The sequence below is a fragment of the Zootoca vivipara genome, chromosome 1 (genome assembly GCF_965207765.1).
Source record: "Zootoca vivipara chromosome 1, rZooViv2.hap1.1, whole genome shotgun sequence".
Classification (NCBI taxonomy): domain Eukaryota; kingdom Metazoa; phylum Chordata; class Lepidosauria; order Squamata; family Lacertidae; genus Zootoca; species Zootoca vivipara.
Window position 1 is genome coordinate 20446537 of NC_142582.1, and position 22435 is coordinate 20468971.

General features: G+C 45.7%; 1 protein-coding gene across 6 annotated transcripts in view; it reads left to right on the plus strand.

The window, feature by feature from the left end:
- The window catches only part of HOXD3 (homeobox D3), a 50534-nt gene extending 39040 nt beyond the window's left edge, over positions 1 to 11494 (plus strand). For all 6 annotated transcript variants that reach the window (XM_088660305.1, XM_035134733.3, XM_060280883.2 and 3 more), the window contains 2 exons: positions 5456 to 6095; positions 9518 to 11494. In XM_088660305.1, the coding sequence (XP_088516431.1) occupies positions 5534 to 6095; positions 9518 to 10266 (1311 nt within the window). In that variant the 5' untranslated portion in view covers positions 5456 to 5533 and the 3' untranslated portion in view covers positions 10267 to 11494. The remainder of the gene's footprint in view (positions 1 to 5455; positions 6096 to 9517) is intronic.
- The last annotated feature ends 10941 nt before the right edge of the window (positions 11495 to 22435 follow it).

The following is a 22435-nucleotide window of genomic DNA, read 5'->3' on the forward strand; positions in this document are numbered from 1 at the left end:
AAGGGAACAATGGGATCCATTACTCTGCCTAATAGCACAACGGTTCAGACAAGGTTAACCTCTCTATATGCTTGCAAAAGGAAATTCGAAACACGGGCACGGATATTTTGTGGTTTCCTTAGGCTCGGGAGCGAATTCTGCTCCCTGGTCTGCCTCCCACGCAGCTTGTAAACAGTTCGGGCCAAACGACTAAGTGCTTGGGTGTTACCTAGGAAAAGAACCCCATTGCTTTTAGCGTATGACATCCTGGCAAAAGCAAAACGTGCCATTAGGGTTGTTGTTGTTGTTTTAAAAGAGAAAGAGGGGAAGGAAAGAAAATAAGGAAAGAGGGAGAAAATGTGCGCGCGCGTGTGTGTAGATCTAAAAAGATGAGCCACCAAACAGTAGAGCATTGTCCATGTGATTTATGGCCCTTTGCCTCCTTGTTAGGTTCAAGCAGAGTTCACAAGCAGTTGGTATTTCAGAAAAGAAATAAAGCTTCTCAGTTTTGCAGCAATATTCTGAAGGCTTCGTGCCCTATTTGGGAGAAACCTGGTTTTGGTGAATGAAGCAGGAGGCAGCGAGAGGGTGCTGGGTTGGAAGAAACAAAAACAATTCAGAGCAGACTACCAGTGAATTTGCAAATGGCTGAGGGTTGATCTTTCTGATTATAGATGATCATCCGTGAATAAATAAATGATTCAGCGTTATTAGATACATGGAAGGAAATCATGTAACTGTTTATTGGTCTTTCTTCATCTTTGTTAAAAATAAAAAATATCCGTATCCTTCTTGTATTTCATGGCATTTTGCAACAAACCGTGTATGTGTGTGTGTGTGTGTGTGTGTGTGTGTGTGTGTGTGTGTGTTTATAGGTATAAATTTATTCCAGTGTTAGAGGATAATACTTCATGCATCTGATGAAGGGGACCTCAAGACCAAGAAACCTTATGCCACAATAAATGTGTCAGCCTGAAAAGTCCCATGAGACTTTGATGTTTTTGTTGTAACAGACTAACACTGCTATCCCTTCTAGAAGTGCTCACTATATTTTACATTTCTGAAGGAGGTGGAATGGATATATGGAATATGTCTTAAATTGTATTTTATTTAAAGCTGCCTTTTAAAAAAAATCCCCACTCTTAGGTTGAAATTAATACTGCCTTACCTAGGAACCATTTATCAAAGGTCTTTCCTCTGATTAGACATGTATAGGATTACACTGTAAGGAACCTAACTGGAAGAACCAAAATGTGTCCAAACCAACCCAACTATTGTCCTCCAGTTTAAAATGCAGACACCTTGGATATTTTGTAGGTTAAACTGAGGTTAGTAGATTATGACAAAGATGAGAAAACATAGTAATATTTTAATGATAAATAAGTTGTGTGATAAATTAAGCTGTAGCTATGACATCCATAAGTGATTATTGGGGAGTCAGAAAACTTATAAGGTGAAAAGAAAGATATCCTATAAATACAAACAATGCAAAACTGTTTTGGGGAGGCTGCTAGTGACAGACATCAGTTTGTCTGGTATCATTATCAGAACACTACATTTTGAGATCATAAGCTAATTTATTTGGATGTAAACATCCAGATTCACCAGCACTCAGTCAGCTCCCACAGATATTTTAATTTCATAGGATTATTTGCGGACCAAAAATGCAGGAGTTGAAAGCTGTAACCACACAATTAAATAATTGGAAATTGTGCCTTCAGGCTCAAAGGCTTATGAATTGCATCCTTTAGCAAACTTGCTTGAAGGGTAGCCTTTCAGACAGCATTTGGAGCCAGCAACTACTTGCTGGTTGTGATCTTAAAAGATGCAATCCAGTGCATACTTTAGTTAGGGGAAAGTCCCATACAAACTCAGTAGAGATTCTAAATAAAACAGGGATAGGATTGGACTGTTCATCACTTACTTGTGAGTAAATTTAATTTGAATTAATTAGGTCTTATCTCTGAGGAATAAATTTATTGGTGAAGTGCTAGGAACCCAATGATAATTGATTCCAAATGACACTTCTCATCTTTGGAAATTAGGAGTTTCAGAAAATATTTCCTAGACATCTCAGTTCTAAGCACTCTAATCAGATGTAAATTCAATGGATTGGCCTATTAAAAATATACTGTATGCTTCACACAAGTCATCCAAACTATACACTGATAAGCAATTATCTATTTATCTATTGAATTCTGCTCCAAAAAGCTTGAGTCTCCATACATTTCCCCTATCCATTTTATCTCCAGAATTTCCCTATAAAGTAGTTTGAGATATAGTGGCTGGCCTTAGACTGGAGAAAGGAACCCAAGTTTTTCCAGTCTAAGCCCATAACTCTAAGCACCACACACATCTTTTTATATTTTGGCCCACAGATATGTCTAAGCACACTCATCAAAATATAGAAAACAAGAAAAAAGCTGTCTTTCCCCATAACTGAAGGACAATCCCTTCTTCCAACACCTACAAAATGCAGGTTTTTATATACAGGAAATAGTGGAGATCTAATGCTACATAATACAGTAATAAGGGATATCCCCAACCAGGAATCTTTCCTGGATCGTAATAAACAAGAGACCCTTGCAGCCAAAAAAACCCTGCCCGGGAAATTGCTTCTCTCAACTTTAGATAGCTTTTGCGTCAAAACAATCTGCAAGAAACCTTAGTTGAAATATCTCTAAAGACTAGGAGCTAAGGTAGCTGACCTATGTATTTCTTCTTTATATTGCAAATGAAAGTTATTGAATGCCCTTAGTTACACTTTAACTTCGTGGAAATCTTCCCAGGAAAAACAAAGCAAAACACCAAGAGACAGGATTTACAATAGAGATGGAATTTTCTCTGGTTTTTCAGGTTCCAGTTCTGGTTCAATCCATCATGTCACTCCTGGCTCACAAATAGTCGAGCGCATGCGTGACTTGAAGAAAACATAAAACCCCAAGGGTGGGGGAGTGAAGAGACAAAAAAGGAACAACAACAAAATGTTGGTTAATATTTATACCAAAATGGCACAGGGATCGAATGTAGAGCACATAAAAAATGCCTCTGGGAAAATAAAGAGATACATAATAATATGGTAGAAGAAAATAATATTTGTAGAAGAAAATAATATTGCAGAAGTGTTTGGTTTTCGAGCACTGTAAAAATATATATGCAAAAGCAGTAAGAATTTGAAGGCTAGAAATGAAATCACTTGAACAAACTTATTTTTGTAACAGCTGATCCAAGTAATTTAGCACGCCAAGCTAAATGCTAATTCTTCCTCTCTTTTTTTGCAAAAGACCTGTTCCTTTAACAAACAAACACCCACACGCATTACATTGGGAATAACATCATTTTATTGTAATACTATAATAAAGTTATGAAAAGCCATCCTTTAACACTCTAATCAGGGAGAAACATTTCACTCCTCCTCACCCTAGCTGGACAAAGGGAACATTGTACAGAAGGATCTATGCCTTCCTAACTCGTCAGAGACCCTTTATCCATTACTATATTCGGCTTGGTTTGGGCATCTCCTTTAGTTGTACAGTAGAGTCACCCACCCCCTACACTGTTAGTTGGAGACCAGTGCAATTTATTTCAGAGTTGTACACTTCCAGCTGCCTGTGCTCTCCATCGAATTGCAAGAGTTCAAAACCCATGGCACTGTTGTATTAATGGCTCTGGACCGCTCCTTTTTGTACACCCGACTCTCAAAACTTATACCTGGAAGAGAAGAAAACCATTGATTCCAATGGATCAGGCACCCCAGTTTACTCTGTAAAGAAGGGAGAAATGATTGGTTGTATGGAAGCGAGGCTAATGGTGAAATGCACTATATTAGAGAGCGTGCAAAAACCGTCCATGGGAATTGGCAGGAGAGGCCACCCAGTTATTTTCTTGCTACGGGAGAGGGAGGAGCAGTGGATGAGGGAGAGGGGGAATCATATGATAGTCTGGGCTGGGCAGGATTTCCGACAAGGGACCTAGCGGAAGAGATGATGCAAGGATACTGTATGAGGGTTGTTTACCACGTGGTGCATGTGTGAAAGAAACCGGGGGGGGGGGGACTGTGTGCAGGGAAGAAATAAAGGCTACCGTTCTGTGCAGTTATGTTACTTCACTGGCCTTATGCACTTCCTGCCACAACAAAATGCTTTTCTAGGGCGCTATGCTAGAGCCGAATCACCCTTCAGACCCTTGGAAACAGGGGTGCCAACTTGAATAAAATATGGGGGGCCCCCTCAGGTAAACCCTGGCCCACATAATTGATCACATGAGATGGCGCGCATACACTGTTTAAATGACAAGTCTATCAACTTTGGGAGGAGGGTTGACTCCCTCAAATATTTTATTGGGGGGCTGAAGGGGCCTTCTCGGCCCCTAGTAGTTGGTTCCTATGGACCCTTACTGGCAAGGGAGAATGGGAACGAAGATCATGTGTATGCATGTGTGCGACAAGGCAACTTTCCCCCGTGTTGGGGAGATGTCTCGAATCTCAGAACACAGCTGGACCACTAGTATTTTTGTGAGCATTATAAATAAGTTTGCACCAGTTCCGAGACAGCACCATGTAACTGCCTTCACAGAGCCTTCTGGTTTTGTCCGTTTTGTGCACGCTTGAGAAGGGGCGAGGGGATGCACGGATTGCCTCTGAATTCCATCCAAGTGTACACGTGTGTGGTTCTCATGGCGCGGTCAGGAGTTCCACATGATCAGAACGTGCCCGAGCTTGTGCGCATGATCATGAATGTATGAAGAGACTCTGTAGTGGTTCCCGGTTTGTGGAATGCTCTCCCCAGGGAGATTCACCTGGTGCCTTCATTATATATTTTGAGGCGCCAGGCTAAAACGCTCCTCTTCAACATAGCTGCCAAGTTTTCACTTTTCTCGCGAGGAAGCCTATTCAGCATAAGGGAAAATCCCTGTAAAAAAGGGATAACTTGGCAGCTATGCTCTTCAACCAGGCCCTTGGCTGATTAATATTCCACAGCCTTTTAAATGTCTGTGGAAAGGCGGAGTTACTGTTTTGATGTCTTGGTTTAATTATTTACTCGCTTTTTATCTTGTACAGTATTTTATTCTGTGAACCGCCCTGAGATCTTGCAGGAGGGCAGTGTATTAATTTGGTTAATAAATAATTAATAAGACTTGTGAGAGCCGTGCCAAATGAGGCCAGGGAAGTGTTTCATGAGGTAGCCTTGTGAACGTATGACGGGCATGTGTTTGTGTGAAGGTGAAATCGGAACCGTTTGTGTGGTGTGTGATGGCGAAACTGGAACGGAGTGTGAGAAGGTGAAATTGGAATGGAGTGTGTGTTTGTGTAAGAGGGCAGCTGTACCTGGGCCTTTGCCCCCCTAGGAAGTTGCCAACGTGTGAGGAAACCACTTCCCGCTTTCCCCTCGCTTCCCCTCAGGCGCGCGCCCTCCCCGCTCCCTCACTGACGGTTGTCTCGTTTCTCTCGCCCCCATCCCGCTTCTCTCTCCTCCAGGTGGCTTCTGGGGCAGCGACTGGCCGAGACCCGTGGCGCGAGGGAGGCCAGGCCGCGTGAAGGGGTGGTCGGCAGCCCATGTTATTTGAGCGGGCTGCCGAGGCCTTGGCGACGGCGGAGCCCACCATGCAGAAGGCCGCCTACTACGACAACGCGGGCCTCTTCGGGGCCTACGGCGGCTACAGCAAAGCGGACGCCTACGGCTACCCGCCGGGCCCTCCTCAGCCCTACGCCCAGCCTGCCCTGGACACCGATTACCCAGGCTCGGCCTGCTCACTCCAGGGAGCCGCCGCCGCCGCCATCCGGGCGCCTCCGGCCCACAAGAGCGCCGAGCTGAGCGGCAGCTGTATGCGCCCCGCCGGAGGCGCCCAGGGAGGCCCCCAGCAGCCGCCGGGCCTAGCCGAGCAACAACAACAGCAGCAGCAGCAGCAACCGCCGCCTCAGCAACAGGCTCCGCCCCCCGCGCTGCCGTCGCCCTCGCCACCCAGCAGCAACCCCGCCCACTCGATTCCCGCCAAAAAGGGCAAAGGCGGGGCCAACGCCTCGGGCGGCTCCGCGGCCACTATTAGCAAGCAGATCTTCCCCTGGATGAAGGAGTCCCGCCAGAACTCCAAGCAGAAGAGCAGCTGCGCCCCCGCAGGTACCCAGTCGAGCTCCACCTCCTGGGGAGCAGCAAGGCCCTCTGTGACCTTCGAGGGGGTTTCCCTTGGTTGCTCCAGTCCAGACACACCGCGAATCAGAGAGCAAGAGGCAGGAAAGAGAGAGCAGTAGGAGGAGGAGTCCTGCCAAGCGAGGGGCTGTAGCTCCGCTTTGCAGAGCCGCTGCCAGTCAGGGTTTATTTAGGCAATGTCAGGGGTGCCAATTTGAATAAAATATAGGAGGGAAGACACCCATGTAAGCCCCACACTGCATCAATCACAAGATGCGGTGCACACACCCCATTTGAATGGCAATGTCCATCAGCTTGTGGAGGCAGCCCCTTCAAATATTTTAGGGGGGGGTCAAAGGGACATTGTCCCTTAGGAGTTTGCTGCCATGGACAAGGCTGTGAGGTGGATTGACCCAGTGTTCTGGGTTTGGACCCATCTGGTCACCTGCAGATCTCAGGGCAGTTCAGAAGCTAAAAAAACAATGTAAAAGCACAAAATACATTAAAAAAACCCTGAAAACAATAACAACAAAAGCCAACCCTGGATAGTTCAGTTGGTGTAAGCATGGTGCTGATATTGCCAAGGTTGCAAGTTCAACCCGTGTATCAGACAGCTGCATATTCCTGCATTGCAGGGATCATCACTGACCACTGGTCATCCCATCCCTTGTCTTGCTAGTTAGGGATGATGGCAGTTGTAGTCCAACAACGGCTGGAGACCCAAGTTTGGGAAACTTTGGCTTGGATGATTCTCAGGGTGCCTTCCAGCTCTATGGGTCTATGAATCTAATCCCCTTCCCCTCCACCAGTACACCAAAGGCCCATCTTGTCCAGCATGCAGTTTCTAACCAATGACAATGGGAAGCCTCCAAGCAGCACAGAGCAGCAAGAGCCTTCTTTCACCACCACCTCCAATAATTGGCAAACTGTTTCTGAACTTGGAGGTGGTGCAGAACCTTCATGGCTAGTAGTCATTAATATGGGTGTACCTAGTTCCCCTTTTTAACTCCCCGCCCCACCAATATTGAAGGAAGGAGACCCAACTCTCTAGAACATCAGAGACCAGGCTGTGACGTTTATCTGACTCCCTCAGCCCTGCAAGATACAGTACAAGTGACTTGGATACATTTTGCTGGTCTCTGGGACAGCCATGTAAACAGAATGAAAGTACTTGTCTTGGCAGCATTTCCTCCCCCTCTTTGTTTCCATTTGAACATTCAGCCAGAGGGCGAATTCTGTGTGACTTCAAAGCCTACATTGATAACTTCATATAGAAATTGCACCAGTCTAAAGATTTCCTCCTTTAATATTGCCCTTCCCTTGCCCCTTCTCAAAGAGGTTAGTTACCCAAGTGTCTTTAAGGGGTAAAGTCTCATTTAAATAGATTGGAATTAGTTTTCAATCAGGATTTTAGTCTGGGGTAGGAAGAGGAAAATTAAATAAAACTGCAAGGGCGGGGAATGGTATTTGGGAAACTCTCGCTCTTTTGTCATTTCAAAGTTTAGGCTCTCAAGGATCCCCACTGCAAAACATATTCCCAGAAGTCTTATTTTAAGAGGTGTCTTCTTTATTGAAAGTGTCATTTGTTTAAGAACTTTAAATATCGCTAAACATAAGAAATATCCAAAAAGTGTACCAAATGCAAATGCACAACACAATAAAAAATGAAAATCGATACAACATACAATATCACCAATTTGCATTCCAAGTGTCCAGCTTTCTTCTGGCACATTGCAGTCATCCACAGACCCTCCATAGAGCTTCCTTCTTCCCACAATTCACACCATTTTGCAACTTATCCATGGTGCTTTATATCAGATTCCACGACAACCCTTCTTTTTCAGAAGTTGATCTGGGGAATCTATAAAGCCTGTAATAACGCAAAGGTTACCCAAAAGGGAGGGGGAAACAATGAACCAATAAATCCCCGACTTTATTCTAGCAGGCCGGTCTCTTCTCCAGTTCCAGAATGGACTGACCACCCTCCCTCTGTCCCTTCCTCCCTTACTTACTTACTTAGCGTTTAGAGCGATTTACAGTAAGCACAATAAAGCAATAAAAGTATCAAATCAATTATAATTCCCCCATCACAAATAAACAGCAGTGGTTCATCACCTTCTGAAACCTTCTGTCCCCAAGCGTGTGTGGCCTACTTTTGGCAACTCTGTCCTCTGAAACCATCTTGGTGGGAGCATTTCTGACAAGCATTACTCCCCTTATTTGGCATGCAGAAAGTTTACAGACTGTCTAAACCCAAAGCAATGTCAAAGGTGTGTACAAAATGCAAACAGGCCATCTAACAAAACATGTGTTTATTATGCAGACACGCTGATGTGGTCACATATCCAACCACTGCGACCTTCTCCCCTGTCTTGAAATGGCTGCTGCCAACTTTCCTGGGGAAGGGGAGCGTGGAGAGTTGTAAACCCGGATTCTCCCCCCTCCCCGCGCGCGCCAGACGCTCTTCCTATGGGAATCCCCACTTCTGCTGTCCTGCTAGTTAGAGCACCGCCTCAGAGCTAATAAACGTGCCTGATTTCCTCTTGTTAGTTGTACCAGAGGAGGAGGCGGCTCCATTGTCTTCCAAGTTTGGAGGCCTGGGCCCTGCTCCTATTTGGGACCAGCCAAGAGAACCTTCCTGGGCTCTGTCAGGGATCGATCGATTCTTCTAATTAAGTTAGATGATTTACAACTCTCCCATCTGGAACTGTAACTTTCCTAACCCTCAGAGAACCCCGGAGTTGGGAGATCGAACCCCATTCTCATTGTAGACACTGGGCGAGGGAGGGAGGGAGTGTTGTCCGTAGCTGAAAACCTCGGCTGCAGCACCGCCCGTCTCAAAGAAATAAAATAAAATCCAATGAAATCGAAAGATTTGGGGAAAGCGTCGTTTGAATCACCCTGTTCCTAAATCACGCCTCTCCCGTGCGGATATGAGGCAGCGACCCTCGCTAATTAATGGCAATTGTGCGCGGGGAGAACATTTCCCAGTCCTTTTCTCGTCCTGTTTCAGTTCTCTTCGAATGTCCAGATTTATACTTTGGGGAAAGTGTGGAATGGTGGGGTGTGGGTGGGTTAGAATTTCAGGAGGAGAGGGACCTTCAGGAAAAAGAAGATCGTGAACAGTTAAAAATGTTCCACAAATAGAGGATAATACCAATTCGGGCAGGTCTCCACGCGGCTAGATTCGAACTGCGTGATAATAGCGATTTGTGTGCCTCTTTCCCTCCGCGCCCCACAAAATTGGCACCTAGTCCTCTGCTGCTGCCCCAGAGTGCCAAAGCATTTCCCCTCCCTTCCCCGTCCCTCCCTCCCCCAGCCGCTGCAATGTTAATACTCTCAGGCTTTGTAAATTAGCCAGCCAGCCAGCCAGCCAACCTCCTCTCCTTCTTCTTTCTCTCCTTTTTGGACAGGAGAGAACTGCGAGGACAAAAGCCCCCCGGGCCCCGCTTCCAAGCGGGTCCGCACCGCCTATACCAGCGCGCAGCTTGTGGAACTGGAGAAGGAGTTCCACTTCAACCGCTATCTGTGCCGCCCTCGCCGGGTCGAGATGGCCAACCTGCTGAACCTGACGGAGCGCCAGATCAAAATCTGGTTCCAGAACCGGAGGATGAAGTACAAAAAAGACCAAAAAGCGAAAGGAATTATGCACTCCCCGGTAGGGCAGTCCCCAGACCGGAGCCCGCCTTTGAGCGGGCCCAACCATGTAGGATACTCCAGCCAGCTGCCCACCGTCAACAGCTTGAGCTACGACGCCCCGTCGCCGACGTCCTTTGCCAAATCGCAGCAAAACATGTACGGGCTGGCGGCTTACACGGCGCCTCTCAGCAGCTGCTTGCCCCAGCAGAAGAGATACCCAGGCGCCGAGTACGACCATCACGCCATGCAAAGCAACGGCGGCTTCGCCAACCCCAATTTGCAGGGCAGCCCCGTCTATGTCGGAGGGAACTTCGTTGATTCCATGCCAGCCTCTGGCCCCATGTTCAACATCGGCCACCTCTCTCATCCTTCATCTGCCAGCGTGGACTACAGCTGCGCTGCTCAGATCCCAGGCAACCATCACCATGGACCTTGTGACCCCCATCCCACGTACACAGATCTCACTTCTCACCACACATCTCAGGGAAGGATTCAGGAGGCGCCCAAACTGACGCATCTGTAGTAGACTGGAACGCATTCAGAAAGAAAGAAAGAGAGAGAGAGAAAGGAAGAGAGAAAGAGAAAACGAGAGAGAGAGAGAGTGAAATGCATTCGCGTTTAAATTACCTCACTTTGCCCCTGACGTTGCAGTATTACTTTGAGTATTATAGTGGGGTTTTTTTGTGTCCCCGGTAGAAGCTACCTAGTTCTTGTTTTCTTTGGCGACCGAGTCCATGAAAATTATTTCTGCCCCATCCCCCCCTTGTTGCCCTCTTAAATGTTTTAGCCGTTTAAAAGCATGGCAGTGCAATATCCTTAACAAAAAATAAAATAAATCTAAACATTCCCTCAAGGGAGTAATAATTGGTAACGATGTACTGGAAGGTAAGTTGTAGAAATCCATTAGAACTAGGCGAAAGTGAGTCCTGATGAGGCGTTTACAACATTTGGGACCAAAACGGAGACCTATTTCGAGAGTTATAATTTATAAGATATTTTTTTTCTCCAGCAATGTGAAAGATTGCTTTGGACTTAAATAAGATGTATTTATTATTTTAAGAGGAACTTTTTTTTGTATCATTGATTATTTAATCCTGATCTTCAGTGTATTTATGTGGATATTTGTAGAGTTTCTTCACACCCCCTTTCCCCCTTAACTTGGGAAGATTGATTCAGGTCTTTGGTGACTATACATTTTCACCTATTTAGTATATTTGGTCTGAAATAGAAAGAGTAGTTTTGAACAGTTGTAACAGTGGCTGGTGTTTGTAGTTTATGTAAGGATTAAGCAAATTGTAAGTCATAGATTAATACAGAAACTGAAACTTTACACAAAAGAGCCGATACATTTTTTATTTTAATATATATCACATGTTTATTTATTTCAGATTGTTTGGTATGGTTTTACTTAGCATTAAAAGCTACCTTATATCTCATATATTGTTATATTCTGCTATATAGTGGCCAATCGACTGTTTGGTCTTTGACCAACTTCTGCATACATAATTTGATTCCTTCCTATCTGTTGCACACACCATTACGTCTGGTTGCTTGTTTATAATTTTAAAGTCTGAAATATGCAACACCTTCAGACTGACGTTTAGGAACAATATAATACTGTTGATGTAATTAGGATTTTCTTAGCAATTCAGGCTAATACTGTTGCTTCTGTTGTTATTTTTGTTATTGTTATTATTATTATTATTTATATGATATGATATTTATGCTAACCATAAATCAATTTTGTACAAGTCACTGGAAACCCAAACTTACTTTTGCTGAACAGGGAGGGGAGGGAAAGAGAAGAAGAAGAAGAAGAAGAAGAAGAAGAAGAAGAAGAAGAAGAAGAAGAAGAAGAAGAAGAAGAAGAAACTTTGAATGAAATATTGACAATCAAGTATCTACAAAGGAAAGACTGCGATAGGGTTTAGGAGATGAAGTCATTCTGAAATGCTCAGAATGGCTTTCAAGATAGGAAATTAGGTCTATCAATATTTAATATAGTCTTCTGTAGCAGACATTGGTACAATCCTTGTGTAAACTAATGTTTCTGCCCCAAGCCTAGAAGGGACAGGAAACACAAACATCCTCCCCCCCCCCGCCCCACTCTTCCTCTTTATTTGTATGTTGCATTTAATCTCTTACTGGGTTTTATAAAGCTTTTCTCAACATGAAAGGGGCATTAGGTACACGTTAGAAGCGATACATGCCCATTAATTCAGAAGGAAGCATCCCTTATCGCTTTAAAAAGCACTCAGTTAAGATTCAGATCTTTTGAAGTCCCACAGAACAGTAGCAAAATCTCACTTTTCAGTTTGACTAATAATGCAGCTCCATCTCTCCACGTCCTATGATGGCAACTACTGCAATTCTTTTTGTGTGTGAGAGGTTTTTACTCCTACATTTGTGTCTGTCTAGACAACGAGGATGGATATGGATATATATATATATATATATATATATATATATATATATATATATATATATATGGTATAACATATATGTGTGTGTATATATATATATATTTCACCTCGTTATCTTTTTTAAAAATACCATGTTGTTAACTGAGAGAAGAGGGGGAAATGTATCGTTTTGTTAAATCTCACTTTTACCCAAGTGTTGTAGATCTGTAAACAAAACAGAATAAACAGCTTCAAATGAAGAAATATTTTAACCACTTCCAGATCTAAAGTGGCTTTCTATGGCAGTTTCTGTTTCTTCCAGCATTAAAATAATAATAATCACAATACAATAACTAATAATACGCACAACTGGTGAGCTGCTACAACAACAAAAAAAATGATTTTCTAATATGTCTTCCAGGGAATTCTCAGCAACTGAATTGATAAATAAATAGTGCATGTAGATTTTAGTTTTATATTCTTTATGTGAGGGCATATTTCACATACTACTATAAATCAAAACAATGCAGAAAGAGTCCAACCCTGTGGGCCCTTTATGGTCTAGTGTGTCACTCAGGAGGCATCCGCTGAGTCTGCGGGACTGGGAGGCCTAACATGTTATCCACAGCTTAATGTTTTATGGGCTCAACTTCAAATGGTGCCTTGGCTGGCTTGCATTATTATTCCCTCTTAAAGTCAAGTAAAGGGGACACGATAATTTATAAGCATTGCTGGGAGGGATTATAAACTAACACACACACACCCAGTCTGCACATACGTAGAAAAATTGGGATAGCCTTACTCAAAATATTCATAGCCCTCAATTGACATCTTCACAATGGGCATTTGAACAGACTGTGCTATACATATATACACTATAGCCTTCATAAGTGAGTCTCGAAATCATAAATTTCAGGGGTTGTGTAGGAGTGTATTGTTAGAATTGGCATAGGCCTCCATTTAAAGCGTAACCCAATTACTGGACAGCGACGTCTCCCTTTGGCTCTATTTCTGGCTTCCCCCCCTTGACTCAGGAGGCCAGCCCCGGAGGAACACGCCGAGGCTAAGCAAATTACTTGGCCAGAAAGCCCCATTGATTAATCTGGCGCTTACTTCCAAGTAAACAGTTGTGGGATCCATGCCCAAGAGCGAGAGGGAGGGAGGAAGGGAGGAAGGAGAGGGGGGACTCTTCATAGAAGTCAATGGCAACTCTCCCACGGATTTTAAAGGCTCTGCTTTAAGCTCAAAGACGTTTCTGGCACTACGTGCCTTTGGCTTTCGCGCGCATTTCGGATCGTCATAAATGATATTCAATCCGTTTCCACACCTAACATAAATCTTGCTCCGTTTAGCTTCCTGAATTGCTGGGGTGTTATCTGAATCAAATACAGTATGCTGTAAGCAGGTCCAAGAATATTTTTCTCTCCCCCTCCCCGCACCCCTTTTACAAAGAGTCAACAGTCCTTCTCCCCAGGATGGCTTTTCCAGAACAACAGGAGGAAGGTTGCGGGGGCTTGCCTTTAAATGTAACTCATCTTCATTTTAGCTGCGCCATATCACTGGCCAACGCCAAGAATGAGCTTTTGGAGGACGCCAACATTACCCCCTCCCATTTTTTTCAATGGTTAAGGTGAAAAGAAAGAAAAATAGGGACTAGGGCTAACAAACTCCCTTCTCTGTTGCCCTTGATTTTATTGCATGGCGCGCCTTCGCTTTTAATTTAGACTTACCCACTGCATCCCAAAGTGGTAAACTCGATTGTGGCTTATTGTGGTATTGCATGTGGGCAGAAAGAGGCTATGGCAACAAGGAAAGATCCGTGTGAGTGTGAATGTGTGCGCGAGAGAGCGTGAGAATCAGAGGCACAGCCCCCATCCCACCCCCAGTTCTCTCTTTAGGGGTGCAATCTTCAGAGAGCTTTCTGGAAAGTAAGATTGGGTGAAGTCAGCTGGGTTGACTTCTAAGTGAACTTGATTAGCATCGGCCCCATAAGTCCCGAAGTAGAGCCGTTTGTTTTCCTCTTCATTCCCTTCAGAACGGCATCCACCCCCACCCCCCTTGACTAGGCATTCATACTCAGAAATAAGTACCATTTCGTGGTACTTACTCCCGAGTAAGAAGTGGGTATGGGACTGAACCTAAGGTTTTGACACCCAAGGAGCAGCCAACGCGGATCCGTAGTAGCCTCATGCCCGTCGATTCCGAGGCGATTCCGAGGGCTCCGGCTGTCCTAAACAGGGGAGGATGGCAGAGCGATAAGCAAACATTTAGCTCCCCATTTTTATTCGCAGGTATCAGCCCCTCCGAATGGGAGGGGAGAGGCCTTCAGTACGTTCACTGATCTTCCTCCTGTGCTTTGATGAGCTGATACTCCCACACTTAGGTAAAGAACGAGGCGCTGCATCTTCCCCGGGTCTCCTTCCTCATTGGCTTGGAGTAAACCCTGTAGCTAAGCAACGTCCGTCGGATAGGACACCACTCGACGGGGTCAGTGGGGGATACGCTTTGCTGAAGCTATTTGCAAGGCGACGTGGATGATACAGCAGCCTACCCGCTGCATAGTGGCCGCCTGCCTGCCTGCCTTCTCTCGTTGGCTCCTTCCCCCTCCCCTCCCTCTCCACTGTAACAGAGCTGTGTGCAAACAAAGGGGCCTGGTAGCCATTTTTGCACAGGAATAATAATGCAGAGGTCGCCAAAGGAACAAAGCAGAGGCGCCTCTTTGGTTTAGAAGGCCCGCTTGCAAGGCACAAAAGCGCGCACGGTTTATTTGCGGCGTAGCATGTAGACGTTAGACTGGGAGGCCTCCCTTTGTGGTATGGAGGATCTTTAAAATATAAAAATAAAAGAAAGGAGCCGCCGGTAAAAATAACTTAAAACACACATAAGGCAGCTCTCCCTTCTCTTTGCCCTCCAGAAGATATTGCGCACTACAGGGTTGAAGTAGCCAAGACGCGACCAGAAGAGAGTCTTAGGCTCCAATCCTATATACTTGCTTACTCCTGAGTCTAAGTGTGCATTGTCCTCCACTTCACAGTGTTCTAGCAGTAAGCCGCATTGAACTCAGTGAGTATACATGCATAGATTGTGTATTTCGTGCCTTTGTGTACTTACTTGAGAGTAAGGGTTGCTGAATCCAGTAGGTCTTAATTCTGAGGGTACATGTCTAGGTTTGGGCTCTACAAAGCATTTCAGATACTTGCCAAAGCTGATTAGTACTCCTTTCTGATTCATGGAAGGTTGCACTCAGGCGAACGCTTCCTTAGGATCAAGTCCTATTGAACTCGACTAGGCTTCCTTCCTTCCTTCATTGTCACATACACAGGATCCGCCGATCCGGCTTGAGTAGCACCTAACTAGCTAGCATGGAATCCAGGAGGAGGAGGAGTGTTGGAGATCCTGCCTTTCGAATGCTTCTTCTTTCCAATGTCTTTTGGATCGGGTGGGTGTGAATGAGGATGTGAAAATCCCTTAAAAGAGGGATTCTATTACTGGGTACAATCCAGTCAAATTTAAGCTCTCTTCCACCTTTGGTTTCGGGTAAATCGAGGCTGTCCTATCCTATACTGTACATGTTTAGTCAGAAGCAAGCCCCCTATTTTCATTGGGGCTTACTCCCAAGTAAATGTGCGTGTTAAGTCCCATTGAACATAGCAGGATGAACAGGTACAGGGGTCGGGCTGCGCAGGAAGGAAGATAGCTGGATATTTCTTCGATTTCTAGCATAATAAATAAATTGCAGCGCAATCCTATGCATGTTTACTCAATGAGTAAGTGGCAGCGTGTTCAGTTAGCAAAGGTGAATGATCGAGACGCAGATCAAGCCATCCGTTTATGAACGAAGGTGTATATAAGCCTTTCTGAAATTTCACATCAATTGCAATGGTAACCGAATGTGCGGCATTATTTGCTCCATTTGTAAAATAGCTCTGCTTAAATAGACCCTGCAGCGTCTCCTCAGCCTTTCCAGAATTTATTCAGCTAGTCACGTGGCCGACCTCTTGGAAAGAAAGGCGGCTTGAGAAATGAGCCTTTTAAAACCCTCTCCGATCCACCGCGGAGATAAACTGAAGTATCGCCGTGTCATTTGAGATGACTGACATCGCGATCCAAAAACTGGAAGTCAGTTTTACTAAAATCTAGGGGATATACTTCAAAGCAAAGTTGGCCTAGACCGGAATATCACTCACTGGACTCAGGACTAATTCGAAGTGGCCCAAATGCAGCCAACTTTGGAAAAATATTAGTGGCATATAATGGGGCTTTGACAGGAATCTTCATACTTTGCATCACCGAACCAAATTCATTATTTGCAGCTAAAAGCGATTCACAAGGGTTTACACCAGTAATAGTATTTCTAAATGCTGTCTTGATTAACATGGGGGATAATAATTAGTTGCATGCAAATGACCACTGGTCCATCTGCAGATTAAATGTGGACTCTTTTCTGGACTTTTTTTCCACGTGCAAGTGCTGTGAGGGTAGTTCTCAGCTTTCTAATAAATCTCTTGATGCTGCCCCGGCAATAAAAATAAACAGGCAAGGAAACAAATCATAACGTTTTTATTGCTTCAAAATACAAGTGACATATATCACCCCCAATTCATGTTTAAGACAACGTCCCGAGTAATGAATGCCCCTCCGTGGTCCTTTAATCAGTAGAAACATCTATATTCATTAAATTCCCTTCTCAAAATAGCACTTATTTTGAGGCATTAGGACACAGACACATGTGCACTATATGGGGTTATAGTTTTTATTTTTATTTTTTTATAAACCGCAATTATGTAGAAGGATGTTTCACTAGAATCGGTGGAACTCAAGTAACATCCTGCCTTAAACACAAAAGTAGAGGTCAGAAATAGGGTCGGATCGGAGAGTGCTCAGTTTGCTTGGGACAGGGAAACAGAGAATCATAGAGTTGGGTGGAACCCGGAGGGTCATCTAGTTCAACCCCCTGAAATAGGAGGAATCCTGCCCACAGCCATCCCTGGGTGGGTTCGAACCACCAACCTTCTGGTTAGCAGCCAGACGCACTAACCCAGGCATCCCCAAACTGCGGCCCTCCAGATGTTTTGGCCTACAACTCCCATTATTCCTAGCTAGCAGGACCAGTGGTCAGGGAAGATGGGAATTGTAGTCCAAAACATCTGGAGGGCCGAAGTTTGGGGATGCCTGCACTAACCCATTGCGCCGCAGGATACAAGCGCAGGGTGGTTTTTAGTTCCATTCAGTATTGTAGTATTCTGGCTGTTACAACCTGATCTTACGCACAGTTACTCAGAAGCAGTCCCGCCGGAGTCCAATTGTGGGGGTGTTCCTGGGGTTGATGTCGACAAGCTGTCAAATGTAAAAGGTTGTTATCGCGTACAATGCTGGCAAGCCACATTGTACGTCGGTATAGGCACACACGTATCTGTAAGTTGGGTCATTGGGACAGAGCAGGGCAGCAGGTCACCACAGGACAGAGGTGGGGAAAACAGGATGGAACTGGTTTGGGCAAGTTGTGTCAGGGGAAGCAGGTCCAAGCCAGAAAGGTTGAACCCAGGTCGGGAGGAGAACAATGGAATGGAGAGGAGGTTTTGGAAAACTACCAGTGGTCACAAGATTGAGAGGAGGGGGATGTGTAAAGAGTGCACATGTGACAGGGAGGTGTCTGAGGGATACATGAGAACCAGGTACTTCCCTTATAGAGGAAAATTTGGGTGTTGGCAGGATGTGACATGTATGGAAGTACCACCTTTTCTGGGATGTCCTGGCTGTCATTGGAGGAAGACTGCACTGTTGGTTAATCATTTACTTTGTAACGAAATCTCAATAAAAGGGGGCTCCTGCTTCTGTTCTGGGTCTACCCCCCGGAAATTACTGCCTTGTGTTGCGTTTTGTTTGCCACCACAACATCCAATATCATATGACTTATTGCCAAGTAAGCGTACAGTACTTAGCATCGAAACCTTGGTGGTTTGGCACCCAATCGTCACATACCTCTCGTGGGAGAGTTCTACCAAAAGCAATGGGGCTGAGCAATTCAATTGATTTCAACAATCAACCCATAAAAGCAGCAGCCTTTTGCTTGACAATAATTCCAAAATCTTTGTGCCTGTTAGGACCAACCAAAACGTCACAACATGGTGAGCTATATAGAAAGCTGCTCACTTGAACTCAGGAGGGCATACTATTCCGTAGAGACGCGCGAGGTTTTTATCCAATGTTAGGCCCATGGGGGAAAAATGCACATGGCTAACCTGAGTAAATTTATTTCAGTGGGTCTGTTCTGTGTCGAAGTTACTTGACTCCCACTCAGGCGTAGGATATGGGTGCCAAAGTGCTTCCCCCTGGATGGATCCCATCCAGAAGTGTGCTTCGAAATGCTGCGGGCGGGGGGCGGGGAATTGATATCACTCATCCTAAGCACGTTCCTTGGAAGTTAAGTCCCACTGGTGGCACCGACAGGGGCCTGTGTGTGTTCAGGACGGAGTCAATCTCAATCGCCTAAGAATGCTCAGCCCAGACTTCCAGTGCTAACCCCACCCCCACCCCAGCCCCCATTGCCCTCGCCCGTCTCTCTGCTGTGTGCACGGTCTCTAGCTTGCCAGCTGCCTTCTATTCTTTTCTGTCCTGGAAAGTCTGGTGATTTTTTGGCACGGGCTGGGAGATTGCATGAGGGAAGGACACGCCACATTCGAGCAAATGAGGAGAAAATATATTCCAAGCCATTTAGCACAGTTGTTCTTTAAAAAAAAATTTTTAGGCATCTTGGAAGGAAGGCTGCCTTTGCCAAAGACTCTTTGAACTGCATTCATTTGGGCTGTGCCAAAGAGCTTCAGTCAAAGCTGAAGGGGCTGGATGTGTAAATACTTGCAACCCTTCCCATAAAGTTATTTACGTAGGCGGAGGGGGAGGAGGAGGAAAGAGTTTAATTGCGCGCGCGTGTATTTAAATCCTCCAAGTGAATGATTTATTTCTAAACGGGGTTTAGGAATAATTGGAATGGGAGGCATTTTTTTTTTGTTTCCATTTTCCGCGCAGCAGAACCCAGGGGTAAAACTTTTCCTAGGCTGCACCACTTCAGGTTGCAGATGGGATCTGTTTTGTTTTATTCCCGCACTGTTTTGAATGCATGCTTGAAGAATGCTTCCTCCCCGGTGTGGTGTGGTGTAGTCCAGGACAAACCTTAGCTGTTAGATTTCAGCGTTCCATTCTGCAGAACGTGGAAACCGACCCCCCACTCCCAAATTCTACCCTGCAAGACCAGGATTACGCGCTGCTCCAGCCTTCGCGTGTATACTAGGAAGCAAGTTCCACTGTCATATGTTGATTCATTAGCACGGTGCCCACCCGGGTGCATAGGAACCAATTCCGAGGTACCTCCGGCCCCCCAATAAATATTTGAGGGTGGCCGCCCGCAAAGTTGAAGGACATCGCCATTCAAATAGGGCTGAGCGTCTTGTGATCGATGATGCGGGGCGGGGCTTACCTGCCCCCTCCCCCATATTTTATTCAAGTTGGCACCTCTGGCCGGGTGTACTTTCAATCAGGGTGGTAAATAGATGGATTCCATCACCTCCTCATCCGTCCTTTCAGCCAATCTTTGGGGCCTCGTCAGGTGGGGATTCTGTCCTGGTCTCCTGTGGGCATGAAGTGGTGGTGATTAATAAGTGCAGAGAGGACCATTGTCTAGTGCTTTAGGTGGGGCAAAGCCATCGGTGCCAAGATGCCTTTGATCAGGGGCACCACAACACCACTTATGTCAGGAGATGGAAATCCACCCATCCGGTCCCAATCCGGATCAGCTACGTCAGGCATGTCCAAAGTCCGTTTCGGTGCCTAATCCGGCCCACCGATCGGTTTAATCCGGTATCCGCCCCCTGTGGCAATCCGGCCCCTGGGGTAAAATCCTAAAAAAAAAACACCCCAACAACTTCAATCCTAAAAAAGGTCAGCATCTTTGGTTGTCCCTCTGGTGGCCTTCACGGCCCTTCACTTCATCAAATCTGGCCCTCTTTGAAAAAAGTTTGGACACCACTGAGCTACATAGACTAGGCAAAACTCTCTCTTTTTTGCCAACTATTTTTAAAATTGATTTTCCATTTTTTAACCCAATTAAACATATTATTTCCAAATTAATACGATCAATGCAAAACAGAGTCAGCTTGCTATTCGAACCAAAAGAGCTCTGGATCCCAGATCCATTCATTTAAAACCCTGCCATGCTGGTCTGTGGTGTGACCAACGCAGAAGGAGAAGAAGAGGCTACAGTAGGCCTACTGTGCAGAGAAGAAATAAAGGCTACCGCCTTGTGCAAAGTTAGGCTACTTCACTGGTCTTCCGCGCTGCCTGCTATAACAAAATTCTTTTCTAGAGCGCTATGCTAGAGCGTTGTGGCAGAACTAGCCTTCTAACCCTTGGAAGCAGCGGTGCCGACTTGAATAAAATATTGGGTAAGCTCAGGTAAGCCCCGCCCAACATAATCAGTTACATGACATGGGGGGCACACACCATTTGAATGGCAGATTCTATCAACTTTTTTTGGCGGGAGAGAACCCCTCAAATATTTTAGGGCGGGGCAAAGGGACCTCGGCCCTTAGGAGTTTCTTTCTGTGCTTGGAAGGCAGATTTATTGTGGCACACGAAGTTTGTGCCACAATAAACCGGTTCAGGCTGCTCTTTTTTATATATACCAGTCCACGGTTAGGGTGGCAGTTGCAGTCACATCTCCCAAACCACACTGGCAGAAACATTGCAGCTTGAGAAAAGGAGGCCCCCGACGTCTTTCACCAGGCTCCGTTTTGCCTTCCAAGGCTCAGAAAACAGCCTCCTTCCAAAAACCAAACAACCCCCCTAACCACACGCAGCACAATGGTGTTTTTTTTTTAAAAAAATAAATCAAGAAGGTTCCAGCTTGGAATGGCAAACGTTTGCCAGCAACAACACCAGGCCAGGCACACACTCTTGGAAAGAGTCTCCTCCTCGCGCAATCCCAGGGCTGGAGAGCCTGAAACCGAACAATAGGGCACAAGAGTGCGGGGTGCGGGGGAATCGCTTCACTGAGTGGCCCGAGACGAGTTGGCGGAGCCTCTTTGTGCGACCACGTGGCAGGCACTGCGCTCATTCATTAACCCAGCGCCGCCTCTGGAAAGGCGCGAGAGAGCTTGGCCAGGTCTCCGCTACTTTGGGGGCCTCAGCTACTTTCATCAGGAGAGAGACTGAATGGTAAGTTGATCGCCAACAAGCAACAAATCTCTTCCTTGGCTATTACCAAGGGAAGCCGCGTTTTCCAGTGGGGAAGGAAGGAGGGCTTCCTTACTGCTGGGAGCAGGGCAGTCGCGGAGAAAGAGGAGGGCCAACGGGGCGGATTTTTATTTTTTTATAGTTCTATGAAGAGTTCATCAATCACACCGTGTGTGCACTTTTCACTCGACAGCAGCCCCTCCTCCTGCTCCCGTCCGGGACCAGCTGGGATTCAACCAGAAAGCACAGCCAGGAGGAGCCAGGGAGAAACGAACGCGCCGTCTAACATGCACCTACTAATCGCTTGACTCATGGGCTGCCAGCAGGCAGCAGCCAAGTTGCAACCAGATTCTTCTGCTAACACAATAAGATGAAGGGGACGGGGTGGTGTGTGGTTTTGAAGAATGGGGAGAAATCTCAGACTTAGACAAGCCACCCAGGGAACTTCCCACCACTGTAAACTGCGAACCCCGGACAGCTTCTCAGGACTTGCTGAGTAGGGAGAAAACATACTGGACGTAACCTCCAAGGAGATCTATTCCTTGGACACACAACCTGTGCGTGTGTGGCCATAGTCAGGATTTTTGTTCGGGGGATGGGGTGCAGCTTGGCTACGCCCATGCGTGTGACATAGCCCACTTTGCTTTGGCAAAGGTCTGGATTTTCAGGAAGAGTTTGGCTTCCCGAAACCATCGTGATGCTCACCAGACTAAGAGAAGGAAGTGGCTTGGCTGTTCTACCCCCCCCCCCCCCAGCCTACAGTCCGCAGTCTAACAGGAGAAGCAACAGTCCTGGTGAACATGAGAGCTGCAGTACCAAAGGTTTGTACACTGGGAGCGCTAGAGCCTCTGCCCTCCTTTCCTACCTCTTCCTTTCCCAAAGTTAGAATTCTCAACTGAATAAAGGATTCATTGGTTTCATGATCTACGCTTCCATCTTTTCTAGGAAGAATGTGGTTTCAGGGTATTTCTGTTTGGTATAAAAAAGCACATCTGGCTCCACTAAACCCGGAAGAAGAAACACCCTAACCTTTATCACCACCCGATTTACTCCAAATACTTC